Source organism: Aquila chrysaetos, chromosome 1, assembly GCF_900496995.4.
Source record: "Aquila chrysaetos chrysaetos chromosome 1, bAquChr1.4, whole genome shotgun sequence".
Classification (NCBI taxonomy): Eukaryota; Metazoa; Chordata; class Aves; order Accipitriformes; family Accipitridae; genus Aquila; species Aquila chrysaetos.
In genome coordinates, this window is record NC_044004.1 from 70,813,863 (window position 1) to 70,826,049 (window position 12,187).

At 40.6% G+C, this 12,187-nt stretch overlaps 1 protein-coding gene across 2 annotated transcripts in view; it reads left to right on the forward strand.

The window, feature by feature from the left end:
* The window catches only part of TBC1D9 (TBC1 domain family member 9), a 61,955-nt gene extending 50,270 nt beyond the window's left edge, over nt 1–11,685 (forward strand). For both annotated transcript variants that reach the window (XM_030021100.2, XM_030021110.2), the window contains 6 exons: nt 330–570; nt 5,817–5,882; nt 7,122–7,208; nt 8,121–8,195; nt 8,335–8,435; nt 9,389–11,685. In XM_030021100.2, coding sequence (XP_029876960.1) covers nt 330–570; nt 5,817–5,882; nt 7,122–7,208; nt 8,121–8,195; nt 8,335–8,435; nt 9,389–10,114 — 1,296 coding nt within the window. In that variant the 3' untranslated portion in view covers nt 10,115–11,685. The remainder of the gene's footprint in view (nt 1–329; nt 571–5,816; nt 5,883–7,121; nt 7,209–8,120; nt 8,196–8,334; nt 8,436–9,388) is intronic.
* Nucleotides 11,686–12,187: the final 502 nt, after the last annotated feature.

Below are 12,187 nucleotides of genomic sequence, written 5' to 3' on the forward strand. Positions count from 1 at the left end.
GACTAAGCACAACAAGCCTGTGTATATATGCAAGTCACAGCTGCTTACTGCTCTGTTCAAAACAGGTATTTCATGTTTCATCTGCCTGGGAGGCAGAAAAAGTTTTGCTTTATCTTCTTTTTTTGTAGAGGGATGACTTTTTGTGCTGGTTAGAGGAAAAACCTCTTGCAGAAGTGCAAGGGCTAGGTAGATGGAAATACATCTGCTAGTCTTGTGTTGTTTTAAGAATGTGTTGTATGAGTTGTTTAAATTTTTTTTTTTTTGTCATTGATAGCGATGAGTTGTTTACAGAGGTAATGATAATCTCACAGCATTTGCCTTTTGTTCAGGCAGAACATCTGACTAGCTGCTACTGGGGAGGAAACAGCAATGCTGTTGACCGGCATGATCCCAGCCTGCCTTATCTGGAGCAGTACCGGATTGACTTTGAGCAGTTCAAGGGGATGTTCACTCTTCTCTTTCCTTGGGCATGTGGAACTCATTCAGATGTATTAGCTGCACGCTTATTCAGGCTTCTTGATGAAAATGGAGACTTGCTCATCAACTTCCGTGAATTCGTCTCTGGGCTAAGTAAGGAGAATTCACAGCACTCTCAAAGTAATCTGACCAAAACAGTTTGCTTCTAAAGGGGATCCAGTCCTCCAGAAACACAGATGTTATATGAGCTATCAGATAATGAGTTTGAGTTTGACATATGCCAATTTGCATAAGTCACCTTTGTTTTAAGAGCGGTTTGTGCTACCATTCAGTTCATTTTATCATGCCTGTGACAGTGGTTCCCCGTGGGATTTAGGCTGGTCTCAGTAGGTGCATCTACATTAGCCAGTGGTATATCATGCTGGGAGAAGGACCACACATGAACTACACGTCCATTTGGGGTCTGAGGATTTCCCTGACTGCTAACTCTCAACATGAAAATGACCTGCAACCTGTATGCATAATGGTGTGATTACTACTTTTGCTTTGGGAAAGTCTTTTGTATGTTCTTCTGTAGTGTTCCTCTCAGTAACACTGCATTTTGTTATCTGCTCCTTAAACTTTCCCTAAAAGTTGGGAATTTATACCTTTTGTCAGTGCTACCAGGTCTAGAAAGGGGAGAGAGGCATCATTTGCTTCCTTGGTTGTTCAGGAAGAAGACTTTTGAGAAATTTATGTGCATGTATAAGGGGCAGGGGAAGGATAGAGTGAGGATGTTAGTTTTGTTTGCCCCTGAATAAAAGTGCTTCTCTTTAGAAGTCTGCTGACACCCCACATACATGTGTCCCTGTGCAAGGGGAAGGCATCGCACCTCACAGTATATGCAGTGAGAGGTACTACCTGTATTACTTCTGAAATCAATAACTAAGACGGCAGACTGAGAGAGAGAGCAGGATGGAAGTCACCTGAAAAGGAGAAAGTGGAGGTGCAGGTCAGATAGGGAGGATGAATGTCGTTAATGGAGAGTACAGCCCATGAAAGTCAGTATCGCAACAAAGGGAATGTGCAAGCCTCAGGCTTAACACGAAGAAGCAAAGATGAGGCAGGAGCTGGCCGTGCCTTTTTTGACTATAGCAGGAATTATTCCTTGTAAGTGACCAACATCTCACCATCTATCGCGTTATTTCATGGCAACCTGATGTTTCCTCCAACTTTACATTTTGATCTCTCTTGAGAGAGAAAAGGTTTCCCAATCTGGCTTTCAGCAGCTCTTTAACAGTATTTTTAAGCATTAGGGGTCCAAATGCAGCCTTGCGTTAAAACCTCTGTGCATCAGTGGTATCACCTGTTCTCTCACAGGTGCAAAATAGCTGTGTGACAGTAAAACTGATTGCACATCTCCCCTTCATACCACCCAAAAAAACAGTGCTTCCTATGATGCAGTTCTGAATTGTATTTGAGGGACTGTTTGCCAGGTAACACTTATTGGCCTTTTGAGACGTGATCCATGGATTAACTACTCCTGCTGCTTACAGGATGCTGTTAATAACAATCAAACAGTTATTGGTTGAGACAGCATTTTTTAGAGCCAATAATGAGCAATAAAAGCAAGGAACAGTGTTGAGCACTGTGAACAGAAATGAATGTAAAATGCACAAATGTGGCTATAAGCCAACATGACTGAACTGAAATCTTCAGCGGGCTAAACAATCAAAACTGCTCATTCTGCAAAACCACATTTTTTCAGAAACTACCCAATGTAGCATAGCTTTAAAACTTTTTTTTTTTTAAAAGTCAACACCCCTGACCCCTTTTTTTAAGAAGCACATGAATGGTAGCAAGGACAACACAGTCAACAAAAACAACATGGTATTTGTTTCAGCATATTTCACCATGCCCCAGGACTTTTAAAAATTCCACAAACATCAGCTGCTTCAGTCTGCCTCACCAACCCAATATGCCTTGGCTAGGAAAATCTCCTAAACGAGGAATATCTTCTGTTGGAGCAACACACATCTGCTTGAGAGGGGACTGTGTTGCCTTTTCCTTGTGGCTGTCCTGGAAAACACAGTCAGAGGATGAGCATTGTGGAGGTGACCCATGGGCACCGTCCTCTCTCATCTTACTGTGTCCAAACAGCAGTATTAGACTCTGCCCCTGGTTACTCAAGTCTTTCTTTCCTAAAGGAAGTGTCCTGTTCAAGTAGTTCCTAGGCATGGCCCATCTCAGAGGGTGCTTGTTGATGGCTGAAGCAGCCATGGCACCTGAAGTATTTCCGTTTCACAACTCTCTTTCAATGGCCTTATTCCATGTAGCCATAAAGGATTTGTTCCATCGAAGCCTCTATTTGATGCCACTGACTCCTCCTAGGAGCTCCACGAAGAGGAGGTAAAAAGGGGTCCTGTGTGTCCCAGCCTGGGCTCGTGGCCCTTTCTCCTGTGTCAGCATAGAAATCCTTGGGATACAAGAGTGCTGTAATTGCAACTAGGACTATCCATTTCCTTTTCATAGCCCCTGCAGCAAATAGCTCAAGAACCCCCTACTTCAGGTGCCTCTAGGGCCTCAGCTGAGCAAAGATGGAACAGCCTAGCATATTCTTCTTTACGTTTACTCTGTGTTGTGTTACTGCAATTTCAAATAAAGGACTGATCTTGATTAGTTTGCTCTAGGAGTTGTGCTGCTCAGAAAGGGTTGCCAGCCCTGGTTATGAGCTGTTTGGGGTATTCACTCGTGGAGAGGCTCAGCTGCACCCCGATACCACACTGGATTATAGCATGTCAGTTGTTGTCTCAGGATCCTAGTAAGCTAGAGCAATTTCCCCATAGACTCAAAGTGGTCCCCTGCCTCCCATCATGTTTTTGCAATGCTCCCTTTTCAGAGCATGCAGCTCTTCCACCTCTCCAGTGACTGCAGCACTCGCCACAGCCTTGTGCAAAAGCCGGCACCATGAAAACTTTGTCTCTCAAGGAGTACCTGAGTGTATTTTTTTTTTATTTTTTTTTTTCCTGAGAACAGCTTTTCTCCAGGCACAGGTTGCAGGAGGATGTTCAGAAAGCAGAGTGTCAACCTCACCACTCCTTCGATCCTTTCAGGGAGCTAAATGCAGTACAAACACTCCGCACCCCTCCACCTATGTTCAAGGAGGGGCAACTGAAGCCAACACTTTCATGTTGCTACTAAGTTTTATATTAACAGAATAAAGTTCTAACCTGTTTAATTACTTTGTTAATGGCCTCAAAGATGATGGGGAAAACTGTGCACATATGACATTATGCCCAGAAAAGACATGATGCCTGCATAGTGTTGGCAGAAGGAGAATAGTCTGAAGGGGGGCTCAGTAAATGTTGTTCCTAGTCATGCCATGAAAAGGGGTGTGGTGGTCAAGCCCTGAGAAGGGCAAGAGCAGATGTGTGTGAGGACATTGGTTGCAGCATGAAAGTGACAGCTTTCACTGCTGCTGTTTCAGGTAGAAAGATTCAAAGGGTGTAGTCATCCTCTCTTCCAGGCATGGTTTCTTCTCTCACCACAAAGTAAATTTAAAACTTCTGGATAAAAACTGGCGATGCATCATCTGAGACTCATACTGCAAAAAGACAAGACTTGCTGAAAGTTGTTGAGGTTTTAAGACCTGTGACTCCAGAGTGCCAGGAAGGAAGGAAGTGTTTCTGGTTGGGACTATGAATGGTCTTGCCACCTCCCCAGTGCTGTTCACAGGCCCGCAGCAGGGTCATCTACTTTGCTGTGCAGGGATGCAGGGGCCATGCAGGAGGCCACTGAATTCTCTAGGCTCTCCTATGAAATTATCCCTGTACTGCAGCGTGCAGGTCAAAGTAGTGGCCTGAGGTGAGGTATCCACCCATACAAAGGTCTCCCCTAACTCTCCATAACAGGGGCACATCTACCAGAGGTCTGTTCTTCTTCTGTTGTCTTTATGAATGTAGCCTAATTTTTTTTATTGTTTAATACAGCATCAATCCTCAGGTCTTGGGTAGCCCACTGCAGCTAACTGTCAGGCAGTTCCTGCAAATTGCCAGTAGACTGTTCTTCCCTTTGTAAAACTTTCTGACCTTTCCCAGCGGAGACCCAGAGGGTTGTCTCTGAGGGAGTCCAGGTAACATCTTTGGTAGACTTGTCCCACTTTGTGTTGTCTTCATTCACGTACATTTTCAGGGGGAAAAAGGGCCTGGCATTAGGAAGCACACACAGATTCATCTCGGGCAAAAAGTGAAAAGCAGTAGCAGTTGAGATTTTTCAGTTGTCTTCACATCTGGGGACAGGGAGAGGAACAAGCCTACATGTGTCACCAGATACCCTGTGCCCTGAATCCTGTTTTGGTGAATGCATCCCTAGCCATTGCTGGAGGACGCAGAACTGCAGCCCAGTCTGTGTTTTGGTTATTTCATGTCGGCTTTAGCAGTGGGGCACTTCACGTGGTACCTGGGTGCATAACCTAAGACATAGTTTCACCAGAAGAGAAAGCATTATCTGCACGGTCGGTTTTGTGCTTAAAAAGGACCAAGTTGAAAGCAAAATGGCTAACGTAGACGTACTTAATTCTTTGACCTAACAGCTGTATTTATTGTAGTCTTAAGCTTCACAGTAGACTGTGATTGTTAGTATTTGCCAAACCACACTTTGTAGTTTGCATAGCAGAATTTGACATGGTAGCCTGTAAGGTAAAATAATTCTCTGCATAACCTAATAAATGAAGGTTAATTCATTTATGAATTACTTGTCATAACAAGTAAGATTTATGAAGAAGTCTGATTACCGGTTATTTCAGTACTTTAAAATTAACTAATAGCTATTTAATTAATTGGAAGGAGGGGCTACAATAGACCACTTGGATTTCATACAGCTAATTGTACTCTACACCAGAAAGGAATAGGGATTGAGGTGGATAAATCACTAGAAAGTATTGCCTGAACATCAGTTTAGCCCATGGCTGAGCTGTGATAAATGCTGTTTACTTTAATTTCTCCCTCTCTTTTTGGTAAATATCTTACTGTTTTAAATCATGTGATGTTATTATTGGATCCTCAGATCAGCAAGTTTGAAGTCCACACAAAAAGGTTGTCTTAACTTTCAGCTGGAGGCCTTTCTGAGTGGTAATGTCATGATCATAGATTATTTCTGAGCATTATAAAATAGACGTTTAATGAAGGACCCAAGGTTGAAGTACAAAATTCAGGGTAAGGTGATTTGTGTTCTCTTGCTATTTCTACTGCAGACCATATGATCTTAGAAGTCAAGTGGCTGCCTTATGATCTCGGGGTGTAAAGGGAGTACAGTGCTTCCCAGAGTGAATATAGCAGCTTCTAAAATGAAATATTGTAGCAATAGTAAATAGAATGGCATTGAATGCTGAGTATTAACATACCATATATGATGCTCTTTAGGTGCAGCATGCCATGGAGATCTTACAGAGAAGCTGAAGCTACTGTATAAAATGCATGTTTTGCCTGGTAAGTAAATGATGTCAAAATAGCTGTTGTCTTGTTGAGAACATAAATTTGGAGCAGAGTTGTTTATGACTAGCTTTCCCAATTAAAAATTAATTTGTGGGGATTATTGTAGCTGTTTATGCAGCAGTAAAATAAGAGAGCTTCTACCATAACCAGACATGAATTTGGAAAGTCTGAAAGTACCCATGCAGCCTTCTATTGCTCCAGCCACAAACAGGCCATTTACATGTGTCTCTTGCCTGTTTAGCTGGGGTTGGTGACTTCCTCCATGTGTAACAAATACAGTGTCCTTCAGTATTTGTTACCATAACACACTTTATTTAACAGTGAAGCTAGCTTAAAATGTTCCTGCATGCCCTGGCTACTCGTTCCTGTCCCCAGGCTTTCTTCTTTGTTTCCCCTCTGGGCTGCTACAACTGTTTGCAGAGGAAAGCTCCAGATCGTTTTATAGATGTGTTTTCCAGGGAGCTGTACAAACTGTTGGACTCAGCGAAGTGAGAAAGGCAGTTTAGGGTGGAGAGAGGATGGAGACATCTCAAAACAGTTTTGCCCCTGAAGAAAATAATGTCCTGGAACTATATCCTCTCTGGATTGTCACATGTGTGCCATAAAGAACCTATTGCTGTCCTCGCTGCAACTGCTTGGGTAGTGTAATTCCTGTGCGCATCTACATCCTCTGGTAAAGATACCTAAAAGCTTTGAGAGGACATTCACCTTCATGTGCTTTGAACATTTGTCCTTGATTGCTCCCAGCTGGCTTTGCTGGAGGTAGGCTTGAGTGATTCACCAATTTAAATGGGGGAAAAAAAAAAAAAAAAATTACTGAACTATAACAGAAGAGATCCATTTTTAAGAATGCAGCTTCTGGTCTTTGGGGACTGGTAAGCTCATACCAAATCACAACAGACTGTTTCCAGCTAGGAAAGGGTTCATACCCTGCTTAGGACATGCTGAGCTGCACAGAAGAAAGTAATGGAAGTAGACATGGGAAGATGGGCGAGCCAGCCTCTGAAAGCAAACAGCTACTTGTTAGTCAGACATTATTTGTTATCAGGAAGGAGACAGTACAGGTCCAGTTGTTCATCTCCTGTGAGCTGAAAAGAGATGATTCTTAAACTCTCACATCCTCACACTTTTATTTCTAGAAACTGATATTCTAAAAGTATCCATGGAAATATGTTCTAGTTTTTAATTAAACAGTGGAGTTTTTAATGAAAGAATGTTTTTTGTATTGCTTAGATCCATCCCCTGAGCAAGAAGAGCCAGACTCTGCTTTTGAAGCTACTCAGTACTTTTTTGAAGACATCACACCAGAATGTACACATGGTAGGCATCTTTTGTCTCGGGCATAAAAATATGAGGTAATGCATTTCAAACAACATGTCTTTTTAGGAAGCTACTTTTTTATTGGATTGAACTTTGTAAGTGAAGTATTCTCTGTAAAAAGAAATATGTAGTCTTTGTATATATCTTGATATCCTTAGAGGAGCAGGCATGCATACACTAAGAACTCCCCTGGATTGTCCATTGCAGAAGTACTCTCAGAATAATGTCATCGGTCTATTGCAATAGAAGTAATTTTGTGATAAGCGCATCATCTCCTTGATGGAGAATGAGAATAAATATATTGGCTTTCAAGATATATTTGGATCAGAACTTAAAATATTCTAAAAAACTGAAGCCAAAAGATATATCAAAATGTAGTTCAGCAGTTTGAAATCTTTTTGTGGCCTAATGAGAACCTGGGTCTCATTGCTGATGTCTTAAATGGCATTCTTTTTCTTGAGACATTTGATGTTAAGTTTCTCTCTGATTCAAGAAAAATATTGCCTGTCCTTCGGATTACAGGGGGAAGGAAGGTTGTTTGAAAATACAGATAAGAATTAATGGACTAGAGAGGGCAATTTCAAGTCCTGATAAACAAAAGAAGATGCACTAATATAATCACCAAACGTGTATCATGCTAGAAGCTGTTTGTGTTGTGGTAACACAGGCTAATCATTGTACTACACAAACAAAACCTAAGATGGTCCCTGTCTTAGTATTTATATTATTAATTATATGGAATTTGTCGGCAGATTTAAGAATAGGCAAAAATCATTATTTAGTCCTATCCTTCTTACTCTGCATTTTCTGCAGTGTAAACATTTTCTTTATTTTGCACTGGACACGTGAAAAGTATGTATGTATCTAAAAATCACACTGATCTCTCTCTCCCCCCGCCCTTCCACTTCCTAGTTGTTGGCCTAGACGGCAGGAACAAACAAGGAGTAGATGATGGGTTTGTTACAGTGAGTCTGAAAACAGACAAAGGTATGCATGGTGTCTCCATTTGAATTACATCTTTCATTTCTTGTAAAGATGTTCCTTTAGAAAATGGGGGAAAAAAAGTATTAATTTAAGGTTTCCTCATGGACTTTTCCTGCATCTCTGGGTAATTTGTTGACAATAGGCAAGAAGAGCTCACAAGAGAATCGAAATTATCTGAGAATGTGGAGCCAAGAGAATAAATCCAAAGCAAAAAACACAAAGGACTTGCCCAAACTGAATCAGGTACTTCTGCTGACACTTATTTATTTTTCATTAACTTTAAACTTTCTTCATATATCCATAAATATTCAATACATTAACACTGAATAGAGGTTTTATTTTGAGGCAGATACTTTTTTACCAGAGCAGCAGTCAGCTGATTACAGAAGTTAGTTATTTTCAACATACTGTAACTGGCATTCAGCTCCCAAAACATCCTAAAAATGCAATACACACATATAGGAATGATAGCATATTATTCTGATCTCTAGACAAAGGGTGATATGACACTGAATATCACCAGCTAGCTCATAATGTCTGATACACATTACCTGAAAAAAAGAATTTTATGTTTTGTAATTTATACTGTCAGTCTCATTCCCCTTAGATCCATAGCTGCTAAGGGGGAGGAGACCCATTGGGACAGCTGTTTCCTCCAGAGCACCTAGGGAAGGTTTATTCCCCGTAGAATGATGCTTCTTACTTAAGGTAGCCCTAAGCAAATCTCCCTCCTACTTAATTTGAGAGTTTTGAATTCCGAAAGACTCGCGTCCAACTAAGTTACCACTGTGAATTAAAAGAGTGCTGCAGGTCTCTTATTTTGTTTTTCATTACTTCTTGTTAATCAGACCCCTAGTTATACTTAGCATCATTCCTACAAGAAAATCCACCAAAATGAATGCTAAGTGTCTCACTGCTCACCCTCTGTTGCCCTCCTGTGGCTGCAGAGAAATAAATTTGTCATACGTTGGAAGAATCATCCAACAGTTTATTCTAAATAGCTTTAAGAGAGGCAAACATCTGGCTGCCTAGTCATAGAAAATGCTTTCTAGACTGCACCTAGATTATTTCCAATTTCAGTTTAATCACATAAACTATTGCATCATACCTCCATTCCAGACTTTTTAAACTGATTTAGTAGATCTCGGTCCGATTTGTTTCCTCCTCTCATTAATGTTTCCTCCCTCTGTGTTTAGGGACAGTTCATTGAACTGTGCAAGACAATGTACAACATGTTCAGTGAAGACCCCAATGAACAAGATCTGTACCACGCTACCGCTGCTGTGACAAGCTTGCTTTTGGAGATAGGTGAGGTTGGTAAGCTCTTCAGTGCGCAGCCCACAAAAGAGACAGACAGCAGCAGTAACAATTGCAGCAAAACTATTCAGAGCGAGCTGTTTCAGAAGAAAGAGCACCAGCAGTACCCCCTCGAACAGCACAAGCCATTCCAAAGCAGCCTTGTCACCAATGATGAGGAGGCCGTTTGCACCGACAGCACCCTGGGCATGCAGATGGAAGACATTAAGCTCGAAGACTCTTCTCCCAGAGACAACGGAGCCTGTTCTTCCATGCTCATTTCCGACGATGATACAAAAGATGATAGTTCAATGTCGTCCTACTCAGTACTGAGTGCAGGCTCACATGAAGAAGAAAAGCTGCACTGCGAGGACATCGGTGAAGACACCGTTTTGGTACGGAGCAACCACACCACTTCTCTTCGTAGAAGCACTAGCATTGACAGAGACTGGGCCATTACCTTTGAACAATTTTTAGCCTCCCTTTTGACTGAGCCAGCGCTGGTTAGGTACTTTGACAAGCCTGTGTCCATGATGGCTAGGATTACTAATGCTAAAAACATAAGGATGATGGGTAAACCAATAACCTCGGCCAGTGACTATGAAATCTCTACTATGTCGGGATAAAAGGCAGCCGGGATTTTTTATTTATTTTTTTTTATTCTGTATTTATTACCTGGCACAGGCCCTGGTATTTTCAAAATGTGATTGTTTTCACTAATGTGAAAATGTTGGGGTGCGAACTTAACTATCTTGAAGTATAATCACTCTTTCTGTGGGAAATGTTACACAAATGCAAATTTTATTCAAAATACAGAAAAAAAGTAACAATTGTCAGTGAAGTGTGTGTATTATTAACCTTGCTCTCAATATAAAATGGTAAAGATTAGTTCTTAATTTCTAAATGTAAACTTAATGCCGATATTTATGTGCATTTTTAAAATAGACATATATAGAGATCTCATTCTTGGCGGAAAAAATGAACAGAACAGGAAGTACCTAAAATTTAAAGGGACACTGTCAACCTGAATAGGACACCAGGTGAAATTAAGTTCCAGGCAACATCGCTGAAGGATAATTTTTTTTCATATAACTTTTTTTTTTTTTCCAAAGAGGATAATGGGGTTTAACGTATGCTTCAATTTTATTTTTTTTAATATATGAAAGACCACTTCAGTGACACCTGCCTGGCTCCTAACTTCCTCTGCTTGAGACTGGTACACTCAAATAAAAGCGAGAAGGCCATCCCAGGCCTGGCTGGCACATCAGGCAAATGTGGTTAAATGTGATGATTTCAGCTCTGACAGAAGGCAGAGCCCATTTGCCTTTCCCTGGGTTCAGTAGCCTCTGGCTGCACCAAACCCAGTAGAGAGAAAGCCCTTTCCCAGCTGCGGCCACCAAGGAAAGACCTCCAGCATGACCCTGCCTGGAGCTGCATCCCTAACCAGTGGACTTGGAAGCTTTGCTGGTGTGCTCCAAGGACAGTGTATGCAGGTCCCAGAACAGATTGGTAGACTCTCTTTTTAAAAATTGAAAGCTGTTTTTAAAAGTTAAAAAATATATATATATACTTCTAAGGCTGGATCTACAGCATATATAGCTTAGCTCTTAAAACTAACCTTTACCACCAACCTATTATATCCTTGTTAGATTAAGAAAATAAAAATCTGTATTGCATAAGTCTTCATTTACAACAGTGTAAAGTAGCAGTAATGAAAAAATCTGCAAGATAATGTAACTGAATGTTTAGGTCTTACTGAGAACACTGTCACTTTATATAAAATGAATAGTATCCTGTATCAACTTACTGAATAATATGTTAAAATGAAAACTGGAGCACCTGCACTTTGAATCCTTGCTTCTTTTATACAGATATTCAGGATTTTTTTTTTAAATTTTGTTAGCTGTTTTTTAATTCATATTTGTTCAGTTCAGAATCATGCCTACATGCCTAATCTTTATTTGCTATTTTGAGAATATTTTCTGTAGAATACTGTTGATTTTTTTATACTCCTGTATATTGCATCCATGTAACTTGCAGATTTTTTAGCAGAAGCTATGTTTAATTCTTTTGTTTTAAAAGAATGCTTTTAAACTGTCAGATGAAGTGGCTTTTAACCACAAATAGGTAATGTGAACAAATAAAGTACACTGCACAGATTTGATTTTTAACTATTAAAGTCATGCTAGAGGGAAAAGTAGGTGATGGTGTTTTATTACACGGACAAATTACTTTGGATCTTCAACACCAGGTTTCAGAACAAAAACATTTGTTGTTCCCATGCCTGGTTTTGTTTAACACTTGAATGTGTTTAATCCCATCTGCGACAAGCAACCCATGCAAGCTTCTCTCACCCTACCCAATTTCATTAAGCAGTTTTCCCTGCTATGCTCACATTTGGTGACAACAGTTACTACTTTTTAAGACACCCAGATATTTTATGACCCATCTATGCTTTACTATAGGTCACTGGGAATGCTTTTAAGGCTCTAAATATTAGAATGTTTTTTACAGGGTACTGGTAAGCTGTCAGCCTGAAAACCATGGCAGTGACAGAACAGACATGGATGTGCTCTATTCAGTGAATTACGTTTTGGAAACTTACCATCTATTCGTGTGTATATAAAGTTAATTTGCAAAACGTGGCTGTTAATTTCTGACCACTGCTTATATATCCCTTGTCTCAGTCAGTTTACTGT